The sequence below is a fragment of the Arachis ipaensis genome, chromosome B3 (genome assembly GCF_059453495.1).
Source record: "Arachis ipaensis isolate K30076 ecotype BB chromosome B3, ASM5945349v1, whole genome shotgun sequence".
Lineage (NCBI taxonomy): Eukaryota > Viridiplantae > Streptophyta > Magnoliopsida > Fabales > Fabaceae > Arachis > Arachis ipaensis.
Window position 1 is genome coordinate 140688862 of NC_142438.1, and position 19847 is coordinate 140708708.

Genomic DNA, 19847 nt, shown 5'->3' on the forward strand with positions numbered 1-19847 from the left:
AATAAAAAAATTAATTTAAAACTTTAGCTAATTGAATGTACTTTATTTGTAGTGAAATCATTTAAAATTTAAAGTAAAGATATATTCAGTGACGGACCCAGAAAATTTTAGGAGTGAGGGCAAAAATATATACGCTAAAATAAATTTTGTTGAATATTATTAATTATATAAAGATATAAAAATTAAAAAAAAGTTAATGAGCACTTTTATTTTTAAAATACTATTCATTATATATAATTTATAAAAAATATTTTTTATTTCTAAATTTTAAACTTAAAATATTTTAATTAAATTATAGATAACTTGTTATCTTAACAAATTTTTTCTATACACATTTAATAATAAAAGGCTGACTCAATTAACACATTAGCAACTAATGATACACTAGTATTTATAATTTAAAATTAGAATTATAGATAAATACTAAACAAATTAAATCTGTATATAAAAGTATATTTATATAAAATAATATAACCTTCATTTACAATTTTTTTCCTTTTCTTTTTTTAAAATAATTAAATTTTTTATATATTTTTTAATTTAATTTTGATATAATATTAGATGAAAGATTTTATTTATCTGTTTAATTATGTATTGTAATTAAAATATTTTGTCTTTACTATTTTTAAAAATAAAAAATATATTCTAAATTAGCAAATTAATTAATTTATTTTAAGATTTTATATGCAACACAGGTACATATAATAGAACAAAAGATAAAAAATAAGTAATAAAGATGAATAAATTGAGAATAAAATAAAATATATAAAGTGATAAAGAGAAATATTAGATTAATACCTAAATTATAATTGTTTGAATTAAAATTTATAATTGAAAATATCAAAAAAAAATAATAAAATTGGAAGATACATAGAGTCATAGAAAGTTATATAAAAAAATGGAGAATTTAAAATTTATTTTTTGATGAATAAAAGATGACTACTAGATAAGGAATAGAAAAAAATATTAAAAATATAAAAATAAAAAAAGAGTTTAAGAAAATAAAAGAGTGACGGTACAAAAATTAAATTTAATTAGGATAAATAATAGTCAAAATAATAAAAAAAATAAAAAATAAATTTAAAACTTTAGCTAATTGAATGTAATTTATTTGTAGTGAAATCATTTAAAATTTAAAGTAAAGATATATTCAGTGACGGACCCAGAAAATTTTAGGAGTGGGGGCAAAAATATATACGCTAAAATAAATTTTGTTGAACATTATTAATTATATAAAGATATAAAAATTAAAAAAAGTTAATGACCACTTTTATTTTTAAAATACTATTCATTATATATAATTTATAAAAAATATTTTTTATTTCTAAAATTTAAACTTAAAATATTTTAATTAAATTATAGATAACTTGTTATCTTAACAAATTTTTTCTATACACATTTAATAATAAAAGGCTGACTCAATTAACGCATTAGCAACTAATGATACACTAGTATTTATAATTTAAAACTAGAATTATATATAAATACTAAACAAATTAAATCTGTATATAAAAGTATATTTATATAAAATAATATAACCTTCATTTACAATTTTTTTCCTTTCCTTTTTTTAAAATAATTAAATTTTTTATATATTTTTTAATTTAAATTTGATATAATATTAGATGAATTATTTTATTTATCTGTTTAATTATGTATTGTAATTAAAATATTTTGTCTTTACTATTTTTAAAAATACAAAATATATTCTAAATTAGCAAATTAATTAATTTATTTTAAGATTTTATATGCAACACAGGTACATATAATAGAACAAAAGATAAAAAATAAGTAATAAAGATGAATAAATTGAGAATAAAATAAAATATATAAAGTGATGAAGAGAAATATTAGATTAATACCTAAATTATAATTGTTTGAATTAAAATTTATAATTGAAAATATCAAAAAAAAAAAATGAAATTGGAAGATACATAGAGTGATAGAAAGTTATATAAAAAAATGGAGAATTTAAAATTTATTTTTTGATGAATAAAAGATGACTACTAGACAAGGAATAGAAAAAAATATTAAAAATATAAAAATAAAAAAAGAATTTAAGAAAATAAAAGAGTGACGGTACAAAAATTAAATTTAATTAGGATAAATAATAGTCAAAATAATAAAAAAATAAAAAAATTAATTAAAAACTTTAGCTAATTGAATGTAATTTATTTGTAGTGAAATCATTTAAAATTTAAAGTAAAGATATATTCAGTGACGGACCCAAAAAGTTTTAGGAGTGGGGGCAAAAATATATACGCTAAAATAAATTTTGTTGAACATTATTAATTATATAAAGATATAAAAATTAAAAAAAGTTAATGACCACTTTTATTTTTAAAATACTATTCATTATATATAATTTATAAAAAATATTTTTTATTTCTAAAATTTAAACTTAAAATATTTTAATTAAATTATAGATAACTTGTTATCTTAACTAATTTTTTCTATACATATTTAATAATAAAAGGCTGACTCAATTAACACATTAGCAACTAATGATACACTAATATTTATAATTTAAAAATAGAATTATATATAAATACTAAACAAATTAAATCTGTATATAAAAGTATATTTATATAAAATAATATAACCTTCATTTACAATTTTTTTCCTTTCCTTTTTTTAAAATAATTAAATTTTTTATATATTTTTTAATTTAATTTTAATATAATATTAGATGAAAGATTTTATTTATCTGTTTAATTATGTATTGTAATTAAAATATTTTGTCTTTACTATTTTTAAAAATAAAAAATATATTTTAAATTAGCAAATTAATTAATTTATTTTAAGATTTTATATGCAACACAGGTACATATAATAGAACAAAAGATAAAAAATAAGTAATAAAAATGAATAAATTGAGAATAAAATAAAATATATAAAGTGATGAAGAGAAATATTAGATTAATACCTAAATTATAATTGTTTGAATTAAAATTTATAATTGAAAATATAAAAAAAAACAATGAAATTAGAAGATACATAGAGTCATAGAAAGTTATATAAAAAAATAGAGAATTTAAAATTTATTTTTTGATGAATAAAAGATGACTACTAAAGAAGGAATAGAAAAAAATATTAAAAATATAAAAATAAAAAAGAGTTTAAGAAAATAAAAGAGTGACGGTACAAAAATTAAATTTAATTAGGATAAATAATAGTCAAAATAATAAAAAAAAATAAAAAATTAATTTAAAACTTTAGCTAATTGAATATAATTTATTTATAGTGAAATCATTTAAAATTGAAAGAAAAGATATATTATTATATATAACTATTTTTTTTTTTTAAATGAAAATCCAATGGGGGCAAGTGCCCCTCATGGTTCTTACTGGATCCTGGATATATTATTATATATAACTATTTTTTTTTTTTAAATAAAAACCCAGTGGGGGCAAGTGCCCCCTCATGGTTCTTACTGGGTCTGTCCCTGGTTTTACATGAAGGCACCAGTTGGTATTAGTAAATTATTAATTAAATGAATGTTTGTAAAAATATATAATTATATTATATGTATATTAAAATTAATTAATAATGTAAAATATATATTAAAAATAAATTAAATAATATATATATATATACACAAAAAAAGAGGAGCTTATTTTAAATTTTAATATATAAATACGATTACGTTGCATTATAGGCGGATAAGCTTACAAATCAAACGGCTTCACACCACCATTGACCTTGACTTGATCCGGTAAACTCCAATTTATAATACATTGAATTAGCACCACACCCTTCATGTATTATATATATATAGACAAGAAAGGATGTGATAATGGCACCTATCAACAAATAAATAATATATTTCCATTGTCTATATATATATTTTATTTTGTGCAGTCCAAAATACGAATTACTAATCCCAACCCAAAAAAATCACACACTACATTGATTGATATTAATTCCAGTAGCGTCATTATGTATCAAGCAGACGAATCAAAGCCTGTGACCGGTTTACCGGTGAGCTACAACAACGCTAGTAGCGGCACCGCGCCATATCCTTCCTCCGTCGACAGCAGCGCCTACTACCAGCCGCCACCTAGACCTCCTCAAGAATGGTCCACCAGCCTCTGTGACTGTTTCTCCGACTGCGGCAATTGTAAATAGCAGCCAGCCCTATATCATAATCCTTTTTGTTTAAGTATGATATTATTATTACTTAATTAAATCTGTACTAATTTGTTTCAGGTTGCATAACGTACTGGTGTCCATGTGTGACCTTTGGCAGAGTTGCTGAGATCGTTGATAGAGGATCTACCTGTAAGAAATGAATTGTTATTGTTGTTGTTGTTATTGTTATTATGAAATGGAAATTGAAATTGATGATGATGATGATGATGCAGCATGCGGTGCGAGTGGGGCACTGTACGCGCTGGTGTGTTGCCTGATTGGATGCGGATGCTTGTACTCGTGCTTCTACAGATCGAAGATGAGGCGGCAGTTGAATCTGAAAGGAAGTGACTGCGGGGATTGCATGGTCCATTGCTGCTGCGAGCCATGCGCCTTGTGCCAAGAATACCGTGAGCTTGAGATGCAAGGCTTTGACATGCACATTGGCTGGCATGGCAATGTCGAGCAGAGGAGCCGCGGTGTTGCCATGACTGCTCCTTCTGCTCCACCGCCTCAACCCCCCATGTCCCGTTGACTTCATTTATCAAGCAATCATGTAATAATGTTTGTGCCTTTCTGGAATGTGTCTGTTTTCTCATCTTAATAATGGAAAAGTACTACTTTGATTTATTATTGGATAAATGCTGTATTTTGTATATGTGTATGCGTGTAGAATACTATTTCCTAAGTCTCCCGTTTTTACAAATATGTATATTTTAATATTGTTTTAAGAAAATATTAAAATAGACAATAGATCAAATTTATATCTAAATACAATAAGAATTAAATAGAGTTTGGTAGATAATTTCTTTTTCTAACACTAGAATAATATTTGTCTTGGGAAGCTAATGACTAATAGTTCAAATGACATAGACTCCCCAAACTCAATTAAGAGGTTGCGGGTGATGATAAAAAAAATATTTGTCTTGGGAAAAGCTCATCCTTAAAAAAATGCAGCCTTTTCTTCACAAGTTGGAGGTTACTACTTTGGTAGTAAAAACCACAATACCAATTGGGCTGCATACAAAACAAAGATAAAAACTTTTTTGGAGTTACGGAATTCAAACAAACAATGAACCCCGATATTTCCCGGTGGTTAGGCCTTAAGAGTTAAGTCCCTTAACATCCCAAACTCCAAAGACGATAGCAAACTTAAGAAAACCCTCCTCCTCCGCAACCTCCGATCCGAAATCACCGAAACCGCTCTCCAGGTACTCGAGGAAATCAAAGCCATTGACCCAAACGACGCCGTTTCGTTCTTCGACTCCACGAGCAGAGCGTACTGCGCCGTCGCCGTCGAATGCACCGTCAAGTACCTCTCCGCCACCTCCGACGGCATCGCCAGCAAAGCGTACATATTCCCGTGACGCATGTCCGGTGCTGTCGCGTGGTGGAGTTGGAGATTACGCAGTGGAGGGACGGCATTGATGCTGCACTTTTTGGCACAGGTTTTTGAGAGGTTGGCCAAGTTGAATACCCAATACAACGCGTTTTTCGGTTAGATTTTATCTACAGAAAGTTTAGGAAACGATGGGTCCGTGTTTTCTTGAAACGTTAGCGAACTTAGAAAGAAGAATTATATGGAGAAAGGATTGGCGAGTCGGGTTTTGGATCTGGTGCCGGAGGCTGTGGCTGAAGGATCCACGAAAGGTGCTGGCAGAAATTCCTCTCGTGCTGAACAGACGAGGGATCATGGTGACAGTGAAAATCATAATGATAATGACGATGACAATGATGGTGCACATTGCATCGAGGGTGTGGGGGTGAATGGTGGAGAAGAGGGGAAGGAACAGTTGAGAACAGAGCTGTAGGTTCTGTTGATGGAACCCAGGAGCTTGCAAAGGGGGAAAAAGGTTTGTTCTATTTAGTGGATTTTGATGTTAATGATCTTTCTTTGTTGTCTTGCATGTGTTGCTCACAAATTTTATGTCTTGGTTATTACTTATTAGTGTACAATGCACAATAGTGTTAGGTATTTTAGTGTCTCAAGTTCTAATGGTGTATGGTATGGCATATGCAGTGCAGTTCAAGTAGTTTTTATTAAGTAGTTAGTGAAGATCAGAATTTTCTTGCTGGATAATGCCAACCCTATCTAGTAAGATCAGGCTTGATTGTTGTATAGTTTTCGGTCCTTCTTACAAGAGTTTCTAAAATGTATATGTTATTTGTTTCTTATTGCTTGTTTAACTAAGGTTATGCATGGTTATTCCGTACTCTACAGATAATTTACATCCCCACTCTTGTTTTCCATGATATTTTATGATAGGATCACTCCCGCCTCACAGGTTTCACTGGATAACTCGGCTGGAGGCTCTTCGCATATGAAGAAAACTACTGAGGAAGCACAAGATTTGAAAAAGAACAATAGCCCTGCAAGTTTTTGAGTTGGTTTCATCTACATCCCCACTCTTGTTTTGCATGAGTTGTTCTTGATTTGTACCTTTCTGTACAAGTTTAGATCCAACAATATTCAATGCCTTTGGAAGAGGATCTTTGACAAATGCTCGTAGCTCCAGAAAACTTGAATCAAGAATCTCTTAAATCAAGTTTTCAAGTTTTCCGGAGCTACAATGCCTAGAGGATCTTTGACAAATGCTCGTAGCTCCTGATCTAAACTTGCACAGAAAGGTACGAATCAAGAACAACTCATGGAAAACAAGAGTGAGGATGTAGATGTACCCAACTCAAATACTCTATATGTAAGAAGAAGTCTTCTGTTCATCATAGTAGAGTTCAAGTTCATTGTCCCAATTTAATGGAAGAGAATAGTACTGCTCAAGAAAATCCCAATTTGATGGAGCAGAATAGCACTATTCATGAAAGTCCCAATTTGATGGCACATAACAGTATTGCTCATAGTTATGAGGTAATAAGGTTTTTATTAACTAGTATAATCTGGGAGCATAGATCTTGAGGGTGGTATCTATTTCAAGTTAACTTTTTTCTACGAGGGAAAAAAATGTGATGCAGTGAAAACTTTGGATTATGCAGATGTGGACCGACAAGGACTGTTTTTTTAACAAGAAGATAGTTGCTAGAATCTTTTATATTATGCATTCACTTTTTACTTCTTTATATCTTTGCATTGGCATATTAGTTATGTATTTATCATTGCAGAGGGATGATTCAAAAGATAACTTGTCCACTAGAGTGCAGTTAAGAAGGAGGAAAAGAAAATGGTCTTCATTGGAAGAGGAGACACTAAGAACCGGTGTAAAACCGTATGTGCTAGCTCTAAATTAGTAAAATCAAAAGGTTTCAGGGTGAACTGTCTTGGATGTTAGTTATACTTGAAATTGAAAACTATTCAATTTAGTAACAGTTTTGTACATTATGAATGGTTGTTTCCATTAATCATATTTTCTTGTACAGGTTTGGCCAAGGAAACTGGGGCAACCATGTAGAGTTTTTATAGGAACATATTTGAAAATAAACGAGCAGTATGTAATATATGCCCCAAAGTACTTTGCCTTGTTTCTTTCTTGACGTAAGCACTTAGTGCAACTCCAATGGTTTTATCAGGTTGATTTGAAGGACAAGTGGGGAAACATGACATGATATGTTTGAAGGACAGGTTGATTTGTGCATGCAGATGTGTATATCTTAGGGAGGTATATTTCTCTGCATTTCTCCTCTGAATTGTATATCTGCTGCACTTAAGGTTTTATTTTAAGGCTCACTCTTTAATGCACCCTGTAAAAATGGTGCGTCAAGCACCTTAAACATCCAACGAGGAGGATGTGGCAGTGTATCCATAGTTCCATACACAAGCATGCTGAAGAAATAAAATATAGTGTGTGTTGGAAGTATTCTGTTCGTCCCTTGCTCTTGACAGCATAAATTTTGTTCTAACTTCTATGAATGCGACCAAATTTTGTTGAAGAGGGATCTAAGTTGGAACTATGCTGCCAAAAGTCTATTTTATTTAAACTAGAAGGAATTACCTTGTAAAAAATTCAGTGTCACTGTACCTATGATATATTCATCATGAGGTAAAAAGGTATTACCTGTCACTTTAACCATTCCATTTAAGAGGTGTTCTCCTCTAATAAATTTCAGGGACATCAATCTAAGATTATTTGAGAAGCTTGACATAGAAAGAAATGATGATAACATTTTGATATTTTTTTCCACTAGTTCTCATATTTTAACTCTCTGCCTATCATACCATTTGCTATAATCACCATAAAACGTAGTTCTTATAAAATAACAAACATTTATAGACGACTGACGGCCAGAATAGTGTCTTATTCCACGGACTAATTTTACTAATTCAATTATATTAATCAAAGTGGTTCGAAAAGTAAAAAAATTATTTATAGACCGGTATAAACCTGGAATTTGACTCCCAATGTGGAATATTTCAAAATTTCCTTGTCAATTGTACCATCCCCCGGGCCCGCCCTGGAATTGTACGTGCTTTTGTTATTTTTTTTTTGGTGACTATACGTGCTTTTGTTATTGTAATGAATAAAGATTTAGTTAGAATCTTTTAAAGATATTAAGAGAGGAAAAGTAAAAAATTTTTATTTTTCCAATATATTTAATTATAGAAAATTTCAAAAACTTATATTTAATTAATGCGCTTAGCAAAGAACGTAATTTGTTTGGACAACCGTATTCTCAGTGCTAGCTAACATGGATAAGAAAACTACTTGGATAAAAAAATAGTGTACGACACATGTACGCATTTTTTGGGCTATAGTGTTACTAAAGAATAATTAGACGTGAGCATGCCCTGATCTACAATGACATGTAGGAGATGCAAAAATGGTCTTCTGGGATCACTGTCAATTAGAAGGACTGTGTATAGTAGATCAGTCATGATAATCACCTAATATAAGATTTTTCCATATTTATCCTTCATTAACAGTGTAACTTAGTTGACGAGCAAGGGATCAACTTGCGAGAGAGATTTCATTTACACATCACGGTGGTAATGAATGTGAAAGCGAAACTCACATTATTGGTGTTTGGCGGTTAGTATATGATCGATATTTAATTATTTATAGATGAATGATGGGTGTAATGAGGGCTAAAATAATTATTGTTGGATTCTTTTTGGACATATACGACACATGCATTTGGTGTATGGAGTTACCTAGTGCACCCAATAGTTTTTTAATTTTGTTGTGATTATTTGACATATATCACATATTCCAAAATGTACATACACTGTTTTCCCTAAGCAGAGATATTGAAAGAAGTGCAGAGATAATTTTTATAAGAAAAAATGTGCATTCTTTTCATTTATGTTTAGGGGGGTATGATATGAATATAGATATACATTTTTAACATAATAATATGCAAATAACGAAACTAAGCATCTGTGGATCCGAGTCGATAGAAACAAGATAGAACAGACGGCCACTTTTTAACGTTGTCTTCTTCCTTTTTAACGTGATCGACCTTTCAGCCCGCTTATACATACATTGATATTAACTCTTTATATTACAGTAATAAGTAATAATTAATATTATAATGTTAGTCCAAATTTGAATCTGCCAGTGTTCCTTTAATTTCGCGTATATAAATTGTTGAAGCATTCCATCCATGCATCCTCAATATTGAAAAAATTAAATAATATATATTGAGAAACCTCGTCAAAATCAAACTCTCTGCTTCTTCGTTCTTTTCTTCTCCATAGAAGAGAAGACACAAGAGAGAGCCAACACAATTAATATATACATACAGAGATGTATCCTCCACCACCGCCGCCGCCACCGCCACCGCCGCTAACAACAACAACAGCAACAACATCAGATCATGCACAAGCAAAACCGCCACCATATGATCATAACAACGCGCAACAAGCTCCACCACCTTATTACTATTATGATCAGAATGCACAACCACCACCACCGCCGCCGCCACCTTATTTCGATCCTTGTTATCATCATCATCATCATCATCATCATGCAGAGCCACCACCACCACCACCACCACCACCAATGTACTACATCCCGAATCCAATGTTGCCGCTCCCAATTTATACTAATTCCGAAAAGGTGGAATGGTCCACAGGCCTTTTTGATTGCTTGTCTGACATCAAAAACTGTATGTAACGTAACTCTTTCCTTAATTAATCAACCAGCAATAATCAATGCGTGATTTGCTTAATTTCCTTAATTAATTCGCCAGGTTTGATAACGTGCTTGTGTCCCTGCTTCACGTTTGGTCAAATTGCAGAGATGATTGACAGGGACGCATCTTGTAAGAAACTAATAACATACATCAATTATGATTATTATTATTAATTGATTAATTAATTATTAATGATTGTTGGTGATGATGCAGCGTGTGCAATAAGCGGGGCACTGTATGCGATGATATTGTTTTTCATTGGAAGCCCATGCCTATACTCATGCATCTACAGAACAAGGATGAGAAGACAGTTTCTTTTGAAGGAGACTCTTTGCTTGGATTGCATCGTTCATTTCTTCTGTGAGCCATGCGCTCTCTGCCAAGAATATCGCGAGCTTCAGAACCGTGGATTTGACATGTCTCTTGGTTGGAACGGCAATCTTGACCGTTGGAACAACCAGATGGCTTCACACCAACAACAACCACCACCTGTTCTAAACATGACCCGTTAATTCAAAACTGTTGTTGTATGTTTTTCTTTTGATTCATAGTTTCTTTAATTTGTGTTGCATGTTCAATTCTTTTGTAACAACAGTTTTGAATATGTAGGCATCATTGAATATCATATCCGAGGTGCCGTGGAGCGTTTTTTTTTGTACAACACAAATTACTGTATGTATTAATATCATTCATTATTCATTATCTTCTCTACTTCAAAACTCTACTCACTGCTTTCTGCTTTAAACATATATAAACTTATTACATATAAGGCTATTGAATGAATGAATCAGAATTTTTACTTAAATGTGTTATTTATTCTGTATTGTATATGATGATTCAATCAATATGCTGTTAAATTATTCTTTATGTGAAGGACTGATGAGTGAGCATAAATAATGACCCAAAGCCCAAGATGTATGATCAATATGCTGTTAAAGTATTCATCGAGCTTGCTGAATAAACATTAAACAATAATAAATGGTATGCGATGTGTATCTATCTGTATAGGTAGGAAACTTCCACTTTGACTGAGTCCCCGGCAAGTGTGGTAGACATGTTCCCTTTTTGCAGGATTTGTAATGTTTACAAAATGGAAAAAAGTCACATTCATTCTTTATTGCTAGAAAAAAAAAAAAAAGCAAAAGTGAAAATGATTGATTTTGAAGGTGGACCGACCGTATTTAAATAAAGTAATGCATACCATTCCACAATGGCAATGCCCTTTACTTGCGCCACTAACTGCTAAAACTATTAGTAAGTGGTATACACTAACACTATGTAAGACAAAGATCAAATACTTGAAGAAAAAGTAATATAATATATGAATTTGTATAGGCTAGTTTTGAATACACAGATTATGCTCCTTATATATATAACTAAGGAGTGTTTGTGACTCACTATAATTTAAGGAATGACCTCGTGTATAGGCAACATATGCATGCATTAAAAGCAGCAACAAAACCCAACCCTTGGATTCTTGAAGACCAATACCGAACCCAACAAAGACATTAACCCTTTCCCTATCCCATACTCACTTTCTCTCTGCTGCTTTTCTTTTCTTTGCTCTTCGGGCCCCCTTCACTTGAGAAACCAATCGAGTGCAAAAGATATATACTTGATTTTGCCATTGATTTAAGCATATTATTATTGGAAGAGAAGAAGAGAAGGGTTGGTGTTGTATGTTGAAGAGAGAGTTAGGAAGATGGAAGGAGCAGAGGTGGAGCTAGAGAAAAGAAGCTTGTTCCTGAAAAGCTTGATACAGAAGAAGAAATGCATAGAGCAACAAGAGCAGCATGACCATCTCCACAAAAACAATGTTAGAGTCAGAGCTTCTGATATGCCTCTCTCTTTGCAGAACCTTGCCTTTCGTTGTGCCCGCCATCACCTTGATTCCATGCCTTCCAACAAGCTTGACAGCAAACGTTTGGCTCTTGCCCTCAAGAAGGTCACTAATCACTATTCTTTTTTCCAGTTACCACTTAGTAATTTATTGAGATCTGTGAATATGTATTTGTTGTTGCTTTGTTGGCCGCTTTCACTCTTTCAGATGAATCTTTATTTGATCTGTTTCTTAGTTTTCTTGACGGTAATGTTTGCTCATGGTTTACCCTGTCTTTGTTTTTGAAATATAAGAGATTTCACTTGGCATGCCTCTGTGAACTGTGAAGAATGTCAACCAAGTACATTCCCCAGATTGCATTTTAGGCCTTCTGGTTCTGCAACTAACTATAGGTTTGAAGTTTGTCACTATCAATGAATGAATATATGGTCCCTCATTTCATTAATTTGGGGTTCCAGGTTTGGTAGATGATATTAGTTCAAGTTGCAATTTTAGAATTATAATGATATGCGACACCCTATAGTAGCACATTTCTTAGATTGGGGATTATTTAGTTGATAGATTTATAGGATTTGAACTAGATCAGTTTGTAACTAAATTTGCTATTAGAATTACTTGCAAAATGTTTGGGCTATTTTTGGTCATGATATTATCCTTGTATGAATGACTTGAATTGAATGGGTTATGAGTTATGACAGAAAGATGGTGACTGGTGTTGCAGGAGTTTGATTCTTCATACGGACCCGCTTGGCACTGCATTGTGGGAACTAGCTTTGGGTCCTATGTGACTCACTCTGTTGGTGGTTTCTTGTATTTTTCCATTGACAAGGTTTATATCCTTCTGTTCAAGACAGCTGTTGAACCATTAGACCGTTGATAACATCCTGTTATCAGCTTTTATTTGATGCATATTTCCTTGGCATATTCAATATCAAAAATTTCCAACCAAACTCATCATATGTAAAATTACAAGCTAAGAACTATAAAGATGTGTTCTGCAATGTGTCCAATGCAATTTTCGGCTATGGGAGTGCATTTGAGTATATAATTTGTCCAGAAAATTCATAGGACATTCTATAATTTTTCATAAAGCTTGTATTCCAACTACCAAGACCAAGCATCTGCTCTTGAGTAGCATTGAAAACAATAGGAAAAGTTATAATATAAAAATTTGCAAAAAGCATATCATATTAGTAATTTGTCAGTATTTGATGATAGTGAATCTGCAAGATTAAATAAAATAAAATAAATAGTTTCATAGCTCTAACAAGTTATTCTGAAGAAAAATATGCAAATTATAAGAAGGGTGGAAAACCAACACAGCTAATTTTGGATTAAATGCTATCTGCTAACTAGCTGATTATTATTATTGTACTTGTCTCTATGCTTGTCAAAAAACTATTTACCACTGCTAGTGAGGTTTGATTGCACTATTCGTTTGTTGCATATTAATATTACATATTTCAAAAGATAACGACAAGTTTCAATTAATTATTTGTGGTTTGCGTTGAGACACCTCATCCAATAATGAATCAACATCTGTCTAGTCTATCCCGTTCTCCAACTATACGTTTCGCATGCACAAATATACAGAGATAAATAGATATAAAGATACATAAATTTTATAATATATTTGATAATAATATAAAAGACACACATATACAAATTAAATGTCAATTTTATTTTTTGTATTAATAATTTTAAGAATAATTAAGAATTAAAAATTAAATTTTGTGTCTTATATATTACATCTCCGTATCTTAACTTTAAGAAAAAACATTAAATACATAAATTCTATATGTATTTATGTACCACCGTTTCTATCTCCCCATGTCTCAGCAAACAAACACAACTCAAGATAATAGATAATGGTTGGCACGCAAGTGTGATACAATAGAGAAATATGGATCAAGAGTCTTCTCCTCACGAGGCCATGTTTCTGGTGTTAGGTTACCTTCCAGTCTACGAGCTTTTATTGATGTCTCAAGTTTGCAGGTCACTGAGAGATGCACTGAACAACGATGTGCTGCCATGGCTAAACATCCTTGTTCAAAGGCCTCTCAGTTCTCGACTCTCTGATCACACTCTCATCAACATCACCTCCAAGGCCAATGGTGGCCTCAAAACACTCTCTCTTATCAACTGCATCCACATCACGAACCACGGCCTTCAAACCCTCGTTCGTCAAAACCCTCACATAACAAAGGTATATGTTTATTTGCTTCAATTAAATTAAGCTAGGATTGGATTCTGTTTCTGGAATCGAGATATTCTAATTTGTAAATATTTGATTCGGAGGTGTAGCTGCACATACCAGGATGCAGCAGCATAACCCCTGAAGGAGTCGTAGCAGCCGTGACAACACTCTGCCATGGAAGCAATTGCTTAAGAACCTTGAGAATTAACGGCATCTATAACCTAAACAGGGAGCATCTACGCACGCTGGCTTCTTGCCTTAACAACAACCTCCAATTAGAGCAGCAGCCTCTCTTCTATCACGAACGCCACAGAGAAAGGGAGAGGATTATTGATTTGGAGGCATGTCCCAAGTGCTATGAGGCGAGGGAGGTTTATGACTGCCCGAAAAGAGAGTGCGAGTGTAGAGCATGCAGTTTTTGTATTCCAAGATGTGAAAACTGTGGTGGCTGCATTGCATCAGAACAAGTGGAAGAGGCTGCTTGTTCAGATATCTTGTGCCTTAATTGCTGGTTACATGAGCATCCCAAATGCAGTTTCTGTAACAAGCCATACTGTAGGCAACACACTTCATGGTGGCCCAATTCTTCTGACTCTACATTCGTTTGTAGAGTTTGCCAAGAAAATTCAAGTGGATACACCTACATGGATGACTTTATGTAATCATCAATAACTTATTCACATTTATCTATATATATGAATAAGCTGCTGGACGTTGTTTCCCCTGTTAATATGCCTATGATACTATGATTAAAATGTTGATGATAGTACCTCGCGGCTAGCACGAAACATAATTTAGTGCGCAATTAATTTAACACAAACAGACAAAAACTAACCTCCAGTTGATAGGGTCATATATTACATGGAAATGGAAGATTATTATAGTAAGTGTGAAAGGACGATACTAAAACATAAAACTACGCCTCTATGGCCCTATTCATATTCACATAGTTAGTTACATGATGCAATTTCCCTATTCAACTAAAACACCATCAGGCAGCTGCAGTGCCCTTCCTGGCCCTCTTTGCCGGAGACTTTAGCGACTTTGGCTGCTTCGGCTTTGCCGGCGTCGACACCTTCTTCGTCTTCTTAACACCAACCTTCGCCGCCACGGAGGCACTCCGCTTGGGGCGCTGCTGCGGCTTCTGCTGCTTCATCGAGATTTCCTTCTTGTCCTTCTTGGCGGCACCGGAGAGCTTGTAGGAGGCCTTGATCTTGAGGAGGTTCCCTTTGGCGGTTTGGTTCTTGAGCTGCAACGCAAGAATCTTCCTGAAATTCTCGGGCAGCACCGCCTTGTGCTTCTCCTCCATGTACTTGGCTATCGCGTAAGGGCTCGAACCGCCTTTCTCGTTCAGAGCCACCAACGCCTCCTTAATCATCTGCAAATCAACAAAAACCCACCGCCAACACTTATTAACTTCTCAATTCACATGATCAACTATAACCGAAACCAAATTAACCTAAAATTGTGAACCACGATCAAAGCGAGTACCTGAAAATATGGAGGGTGAGAAGCGGTTTTGGCCTGTTTGGGCTGCTTCTTGGGAGCCTTGGGCTTTTTCTCCTTGACTGACTTCGGCTTCTCCATCGGCTGTTCAACGGCGGCGGGAGCAGACATTTTCGATGACGTGATCACTGAGAAACAATTTGAGTAGTGTAGTCTTGAAACGGTAGATTCTGGAAATAACTGAACCTACGCTTTGGCTTTATATAGAGGCATATCATAGCTGGTGAGAAGAATCAGCGCGGGAGATATTTTACTATGCTATTGGTGGAGTCACTGGGAACGAGGATTGCCAGCGTGTCAAGGGAGAGATCTAGAACGTACACGTGGTCACAATATTAGCGTTGTTTGCGATGCTGTGGACGTACGTGGTTTTTTTCTGGAATGACAAAGCCACAAAGGTGCACTCTGTTTTGGTTATGCTTTTGAGCATTGTTTCAGTTTGGGCTAAAAACGGAAAAAAACAGTGTGTTTTCTTGCTGGTTTTGGTAGTCCATTTATTCTCACTGTTTTTTGCCTTTCGCCTAAAAAATATTTGGGGATTAATGATATCAGATAACTGATTACAATGCAGGTTAAATCACACAAAATGGTAATTATGTAGATCTTATAAGGATACAGTAATTGATGACAAATAATTAGTCTGGCTGTGTTTGTACAAAAAATTCAATGGAAAGTGATGGTGTAATTGTCAATATACATTTGATCAACGTGGCCACTCTAATTTTTCTACAAAACCAAACACAAAATTGGTAGTTGAAGGGCATGTCTGATGTCTCTACTCTCTCTTTCTGAGCTCTCTATCCATAAATTACATTAATGTGTAGCTAGTTTTACATGACAAATACATTCAAAAGTAAAGCAACTAAGATCACAGAGCTTGTGAAAGATCCACCATTGTAGTAATATTGTGACAAGCAACCTGAACTTGTGGAGTTGGATGGGGCCAGTAATGTGCCATTTATTTTTGAGCCTTTTTTACCAAAACTGCAGTTCACAAATATGCAACCAAAAAGAGTAATAAATAATTGAACAAGATAAAACACTCGAGCAGGGAACAAAATATAAAGCCATTTATACCTTCCAGGAAATATACAAGAACCATGACCTGTAACAATTACAATGTAAAATATATCAGTCATAATTCACTCTCCTTGCTAAGGTTTATCAAAACCTGGTAGCATGTGGATATAAACATGCATATTTATGTGTAAGGGTGTGGAATAACTTACTTGGGTCCGTGGTGGTTATGGTTGCAACCCCTTTGAAATCACAAGTCCCAGGAGATTTAGCCATCTTCTGATAATATGCATTGAAAGCATATGTAGCATGTGAGACTACATTATCTGGTTCATAACATGGTTGACCTTGCAGCAGAGGTGAACAATCAACTTTCCCTGGTCCACAAGCCCAGTCGAGCGCCGCCTGTAGCATCTTAGCATCAGCATTACTCTTGGTGACACAAAATGTCTGATTTGTTGTATCATTTGCAAATATAGTACCGGCACCAGTCAAGTGTAAGGTATACACCGGTTCTCCATTAGCATAAAACATCCCCCAATACTTTTCAGAGGTTGGACCCGTTCTTAGGTCTTCATTGTAAAGCTCATAAATATATGTACTAACTGCAATTCCAGGATGTTTAGGAGTCCCAGTATTGTTAAGTACATGTCTGATCAAGTTGCTATTGTAAGTGTTGGCATTATCCACAGTTGCGTCCGGTTCAGATGATGAGTCGCCTTTGGAGGGCCATCCCGATTCAGTAACCACAATAGGGATATTGGTGAAGTTCAAATCAGACATTGCAAAATAAGCAGCATCAACCACTGCATCGAATACATTAGTATAATGCAGGAGAGTGTTGGGATCAACAGCTTCCTTATTTGGAGGTAAGGGGCGGAATAATGCATAATCCAGTGGGATCACACCATTGGATTGCTGGTAATCATAATACGGGTACACATTGATCATGAGATATGAACCTGTTGATTGCAGAAACTTAAGCAAGGGAACCATGACCGGATTCCAAGTCCGATTGAAAAACGCTTGGGAAGGTGGAAAAGAGTCAAGGATGATAGAGGAAGAGTGTGGAGTAGACACTTTTATCTGCTGATCAAGATTAGCAGCCACCAGAGCAGAGTGAATAAATGTTAAGGCCGAGACTATAAGCGGGGCTGCATTTGGGAGAGTTGTTAGGATCTCGGAACCAACAGCTATGGAAGTTATGTTGGTAGCAGGGACATGAGCTATTACATTCCGCGAAACCCATTTTGCTGCAGTTGCATTGGACTGGCCAATGCCGAGTAGCTGGTCATTCGGAACAGAAACGGCCACACGGATCCCTGTGTTGGCGAGTGCAAGAAGCAAAGATTGGTCAGCATCATAGAGTCTAACATGTTGGATACCTTGAGCTTTAAGAAGGGCAACAATCTCTTTTGGACTTGGCATTTCAGAGACATCTGTACCAATGTTTACTCCAATATATGCATCTGCAGAAATACACTCCAAGTTCTCACAGATGAAGGAGGGATGGAGAACTAACATCTAAAACTCATGACATTATAGTACACTTAGTTTCTAATAAGTCAATAATTTGGGTAATCCATCATAGTAACAACAATAACAGAAAGTACGACAAGGATATAATAATGTCCTTAGATAAATGGAATTAAATTAGCAGTGGCCGTTGAGTTCATGTTTGATTGTAAACCATGTCACCCCATGTGTGTTTCTTGTGCATATCTATAATGGTAGGACCACATGAGACATGAATTCAGCTGAAAGAAGTGTAACGCACTCAAATGATGTCTGGTGGGTAGGTGAACATCAGAAGCACCTATTTCCACTAGACATGTAACACATGCAAGAGAGTAGAGAAGAAATGCATGCTCCTTAATTATTAGAAAGCTACGACTTATAAATGGAAGATTTATTTATTTGGTCATATAATCTAGGGGAAATGCATAGGTCAGAATGAAGTACCCTCACCCTCACCATCATTATTTCCTACACTGACGGCTATTTTCTTAATGCCACCCATAATTAAATTTTGTGTAGAGAAATACTTGCGTACTCTTGAAACATATTTAATTTATACTCAACAATATTTATATCCACTCATTTTCATTATTGTGCTCCAAGAACAGTGAACACCCAAGATTTCTTGTATGCTCAACTCTAATGCCAACCAGGTCACAGCTTAATTCTAAAGCTACATCGTACCAATACTAATTGAAAGACCCAAGTGAAGGGTATTTTAGTCTTATGACATTATATTGTATGAAGTGCAATCTTCAAAGGAAGGCAGGGATGAGCTGGGACGCAATAAGGTTGTTCCCACAATAACACAAAAAGACCGGAAAGGACATACACTAGATTCTGTGCAAAGGAAAAGATTTTCTCACACTTATTGTATGAACTATGAAGTGCAATCTCTCTCTCTCTCTCTCTCTCTCGAACAAATCTATGACCCCAAATAGATTATAATAACCATAAGATAAGTAAGAAAACAAGGGAGTAATCCAAAGAACACAATGGTAGAACAGTAGAAGAAACTGGGGAAGGACAGAAAGAGGTATTCATGACATACACCAAAGCAAAAACGAACTCCGAAAACTATTAGGCATTAAAGATAGTATTAACTGAAAAAACAGCATAATGAACAAGATTGCCAAACTGAAATCACCTACAAGAGATGGCTCAAAATGACATACCTCCTCCTCCTGCGGCAGAAACAGAGATTGGGAGCACAAGAAAGTGCATCAGCAGAAGAAGCAGCAACAGAGCCATGAAACTTGAGTAGAAAAAGCCAGAGTGCAGCAGTAAGATAAAAGGAGCAAATAGCAATGCTTTCGTTCACTATGAAGGAAACTTGAAAGGAAAGAAGGTGAGAATAAAGAGCTACAAAGCTTGGAATTTTCTATGGCGCGTGATGGAAAAAGAACATCAAAGTATGCTGCTTTTGAGGCCCTTTAAGAGAAAGAGAGAACTAGCCAGCGACTAGTGACTAGTAGTGAGTAAGTGAGTTATGTGTGGCAAACAGAACAATTTGCCTTTACTCTGTTTTTTTTCTTTAATATCATTTTTCTCTTC

The 19847-nt window shown here is 33.9% G+C and overlaps 7 protein-coding genes across 9 annotated transcripts; 5 read left to right on the forward strand and 2 right to left on the reverse strand.

Moving 5' to 3' along the window:
- The first annotated feature begins 3790 nt into the window (after positions 1–3790).
- On the forward strand, positions 3791–4773 carry LOC107631824 (protein PLANT CADMIUM RESISTANCE 2). Its single transcript, XM_016335386.3, has 3 exons — positions 3791–4120; positions 4210–4281; positions 4365–4773. Exons 1-3 carry the CDS (start codon positions 3940–3942, stop codon positions 4664–4666), a joined length of 555 nt encoding a protein of 184 aa, XP_016190872.1. The 5' UTR covers positions 3791–3939; the 3' UTR covers positions 4667–4773.
- A 309-nt stretch (positions 4774–5082) lies between these two features.
- On the forward strand, positions 5083–8262 carry LOC148572625 (uncharacterized). Its single transcript, XM_088507663.1, is given in 9 exon segments — positions 5083–5121; positions 5232–5494; positions 5690–5938; positions 6398–6507; positions 6798–6997; positions 7249–7352; positions 7504–7522; positions 7524–7571; positions 7654–8262. Coding segments are annotated over 9 exon segments (1068 nt in total). The 3' UTR covers positions 7690–8262.
- Positions 8263–9727: 1465 nt separating this feature from the next.
- LOC107631821 (protein PLANT CADMIUM RESISTANCE 2-like) lies at positions 9728–10945 on the forward strand. Of its 2 annotated transcripts, XM_021119754.2 has the most exons (4): positions 9728–10188; positions 10273–10344; positions 10429–10742; positions 10825–10945. In XM_021119754.2, exons 1-3 carry the CDS (start codon positions 9828–9830, stop codon positions 10725–10727), a joined length of 732 nt encoding a protein of 243 aa, XP_020975413.1. In that variant the 5' UTR covers positions 9728–9827; the 3' UTR covers positions 10728–10742; positions 10825–10945. The 2 variants fall into 2 exon arrangements, with proteins under 2 accessions (XP_020975413.1, XP_016190869.1); XM_016335383.3 differs by having other exon boundaries at positions 10429–10858.
- A 756-nt stretch (positions 10946–11701) lies between these two features.
- On the forward strand, positions 11702–13053 carry LOC107631823 (Dynein light chain type 1 family protein). The gene is made up of 2 exons (XM_016335385.3): positions 11702–12160; positions 12777–13053. Exons 1-2 carry the CDS (start codon positions 11918–11920, stop codon positions 12930–12932), a joined length of 399 nt encoding a protein of 132 aa, XP_016190871.1. The 5' UTR covers positions 11702–11917; the 3' UTR covers positions 12933–13053.
- A 788-nt stretch (positions 13054–13841) lies between these two features.
- On the forward strand, positions 13842–14982 carry MEE11 (RNI-like superfamily protein). Its single transcript, XM_016335381.3, has 2 exons — positions 13842–14261; positions 14360–14982. Exons 1-2 carry the CDS (start codon positions 13959–13961, stop codon positions 14912–14914), a joined length of 858 nt encoding a protein of 285 aa, XP_016190867.1. The 5' UTR covers positions 13842–13958; the 3' UTR covers positions 14915–14982.
- Positions 14983–15061: 79 nt separating this feature from the next.
- HIS1-3 (histone H1-3) lies at positions 15062–15933 on the reverse strand. The gene is made up of 2 exons (XM_016335384.3): positions 15744–15933; positions 15062–15630 (listed from the first exon to the last, which is right to left on the reverse strand). The coding sequence occupies exons 1-2, from the start codon at positions 15867–15869 to the stop codon at positions 15244–15246; spliced, it is 513 nt and encodes a 170-aa protein (XP_016190870.1). The 5' UTR covers positions 15870–15933; the 3' UTR covers positions 15062–15243.
- Positions 15934–16333: 400 nt separating this feature from the next.
- LOC107631818 (glucan endo-1,3-beta-glucosidase 3) lies at positions 16334–19811 on the reverse strand. Of its 2 annotated transcripts, none has more exons than XM_016335378.3 (4): positions 19469–19811; positions 16988–18244; positions 16836–16863; positions 16334–16742 (listed from the first exon to the last, which is right to left on the reverse strand). In XM_016335378.3, the coding sequence occupies exons 1-4, from the start codon at positions 19542–19544 to the stop codon at positions 16589–16591; spliced, it is 1515 nt and encodes a 504-aa protein (XP_016190864.1). In that variant the 5' UTR covers positions 19545–19811; the 3' UTR covers positions 16334–16588. The 2 variants fall into 2 exon arrangements, with proteins under 2 accessions (XP_016190864.1, XP_088363644.1); XM_088507518.1 differs by having other exon boundaries at positions 16988–18097; positions 19469–19800.
- Between the last annotated feature and the right edge of the window lie 36 nt (positions 19812–19847).

Coding starts and splice junctions, on each gene's coding strand:
- LOC107631824 (XM_016335386.3), top strand. CDS start 3,940: ATGTATCAAGCAGACGAATCAAAGCCTGTGACCGGTTTACCGGTGAGC. Junction 4,121..4,209: donor TTTCTCCGACTGCGGCAATT/GTAAATAGCAGC, acceptor AATTTGTTTCAG/GTTGCATAACGTACTGGTGT. Junction 4,282..4,364: donor CGTTGATAGAGGATCTACCT/GTAAGAAATGAA, acceptor ATGATGATGCAG/CATGCGGTGCGAGTGGGGCA.
- LOC107631821 (XM_021119754.2), top strand. CDS start 9,828: ATGTATCCTCCACCACCGCCGCCGCCACCGCCACCGCCGCTAACAACA. Junction 10,189..10,272: donor CTTGTCTGACATCAAAAACT/GTATGTAACGTA, acceptor TTAATTCGCCAG/GTTTGATAACGTGCTTGTGT. Junction 10,345..10,428: donor GATTGACAGGGACGCATCTT/GTAAGAAACTAA, acceptor GTGATGATGCAG/CGTGTGCAATAAGCGGGGCA.
- LOC107631823 (XM_016335385.3), top strand. CDS start 11,918: ATGGAAGGAGCAGAGGTGGAGCTAGAGAAAAGAAGCTTGTTCCTGAAA. Junction 12,161..12,776: donor TGGCTCTTGCCCTCAAGAAG/GTCACTAATCAC, acceptor CTGGTGTTGCAG/GAGTTTGATTCTTCATACGG.
- MEE11 (XM_016335381.3), top strand. CDS start 13,959: ATGGATCAAGAGTCTTCTCCTCACGAGGCCATGTTTCTGGTGTTAGGT. Junction 14,262..14,359: donor AAAACCCTCACATAACAAAG/GTATATGTTTAT, acceptor TCGGAGGTGTAG/CTGCACATACCAGGATGCAG.
- HIS1-3 (XM_016335384.3), bottom strand. CDS start 15,869: ATGTCTGCTCCCGCCGCCGTTGAACAGCCGATGGAGAAGCCGAAGTCA. Junction 15,631..15,743: donor CTCACCCTCCATATTTTCAG/GTACTCGCTTTG, acceptor GTTGATTTGCAG/ATGATTAAGGAGGCGTTGGT.
- LOC107631818 (XM_016335378.3), bottom strand. CDS start 19,544: ATGGCTCTGTTGCTGCTTCTTCTGCTGATGCACTTTCTTGTGCTCCCA. Junction 18,245..19,468: donor TTCTGCCGCAGGAGGAGGAG/GTATGTCATTTT, acceptor GTATTTCTGCAG/ATGCATATATTGGAGTAAAC. Junction 16,864..16,987: donor CATAACCACCACGGACCCAA/GTAAGTTATTCC, acceptor TAATTGTTACAG/GTCATGGTTCTTGTATATTT.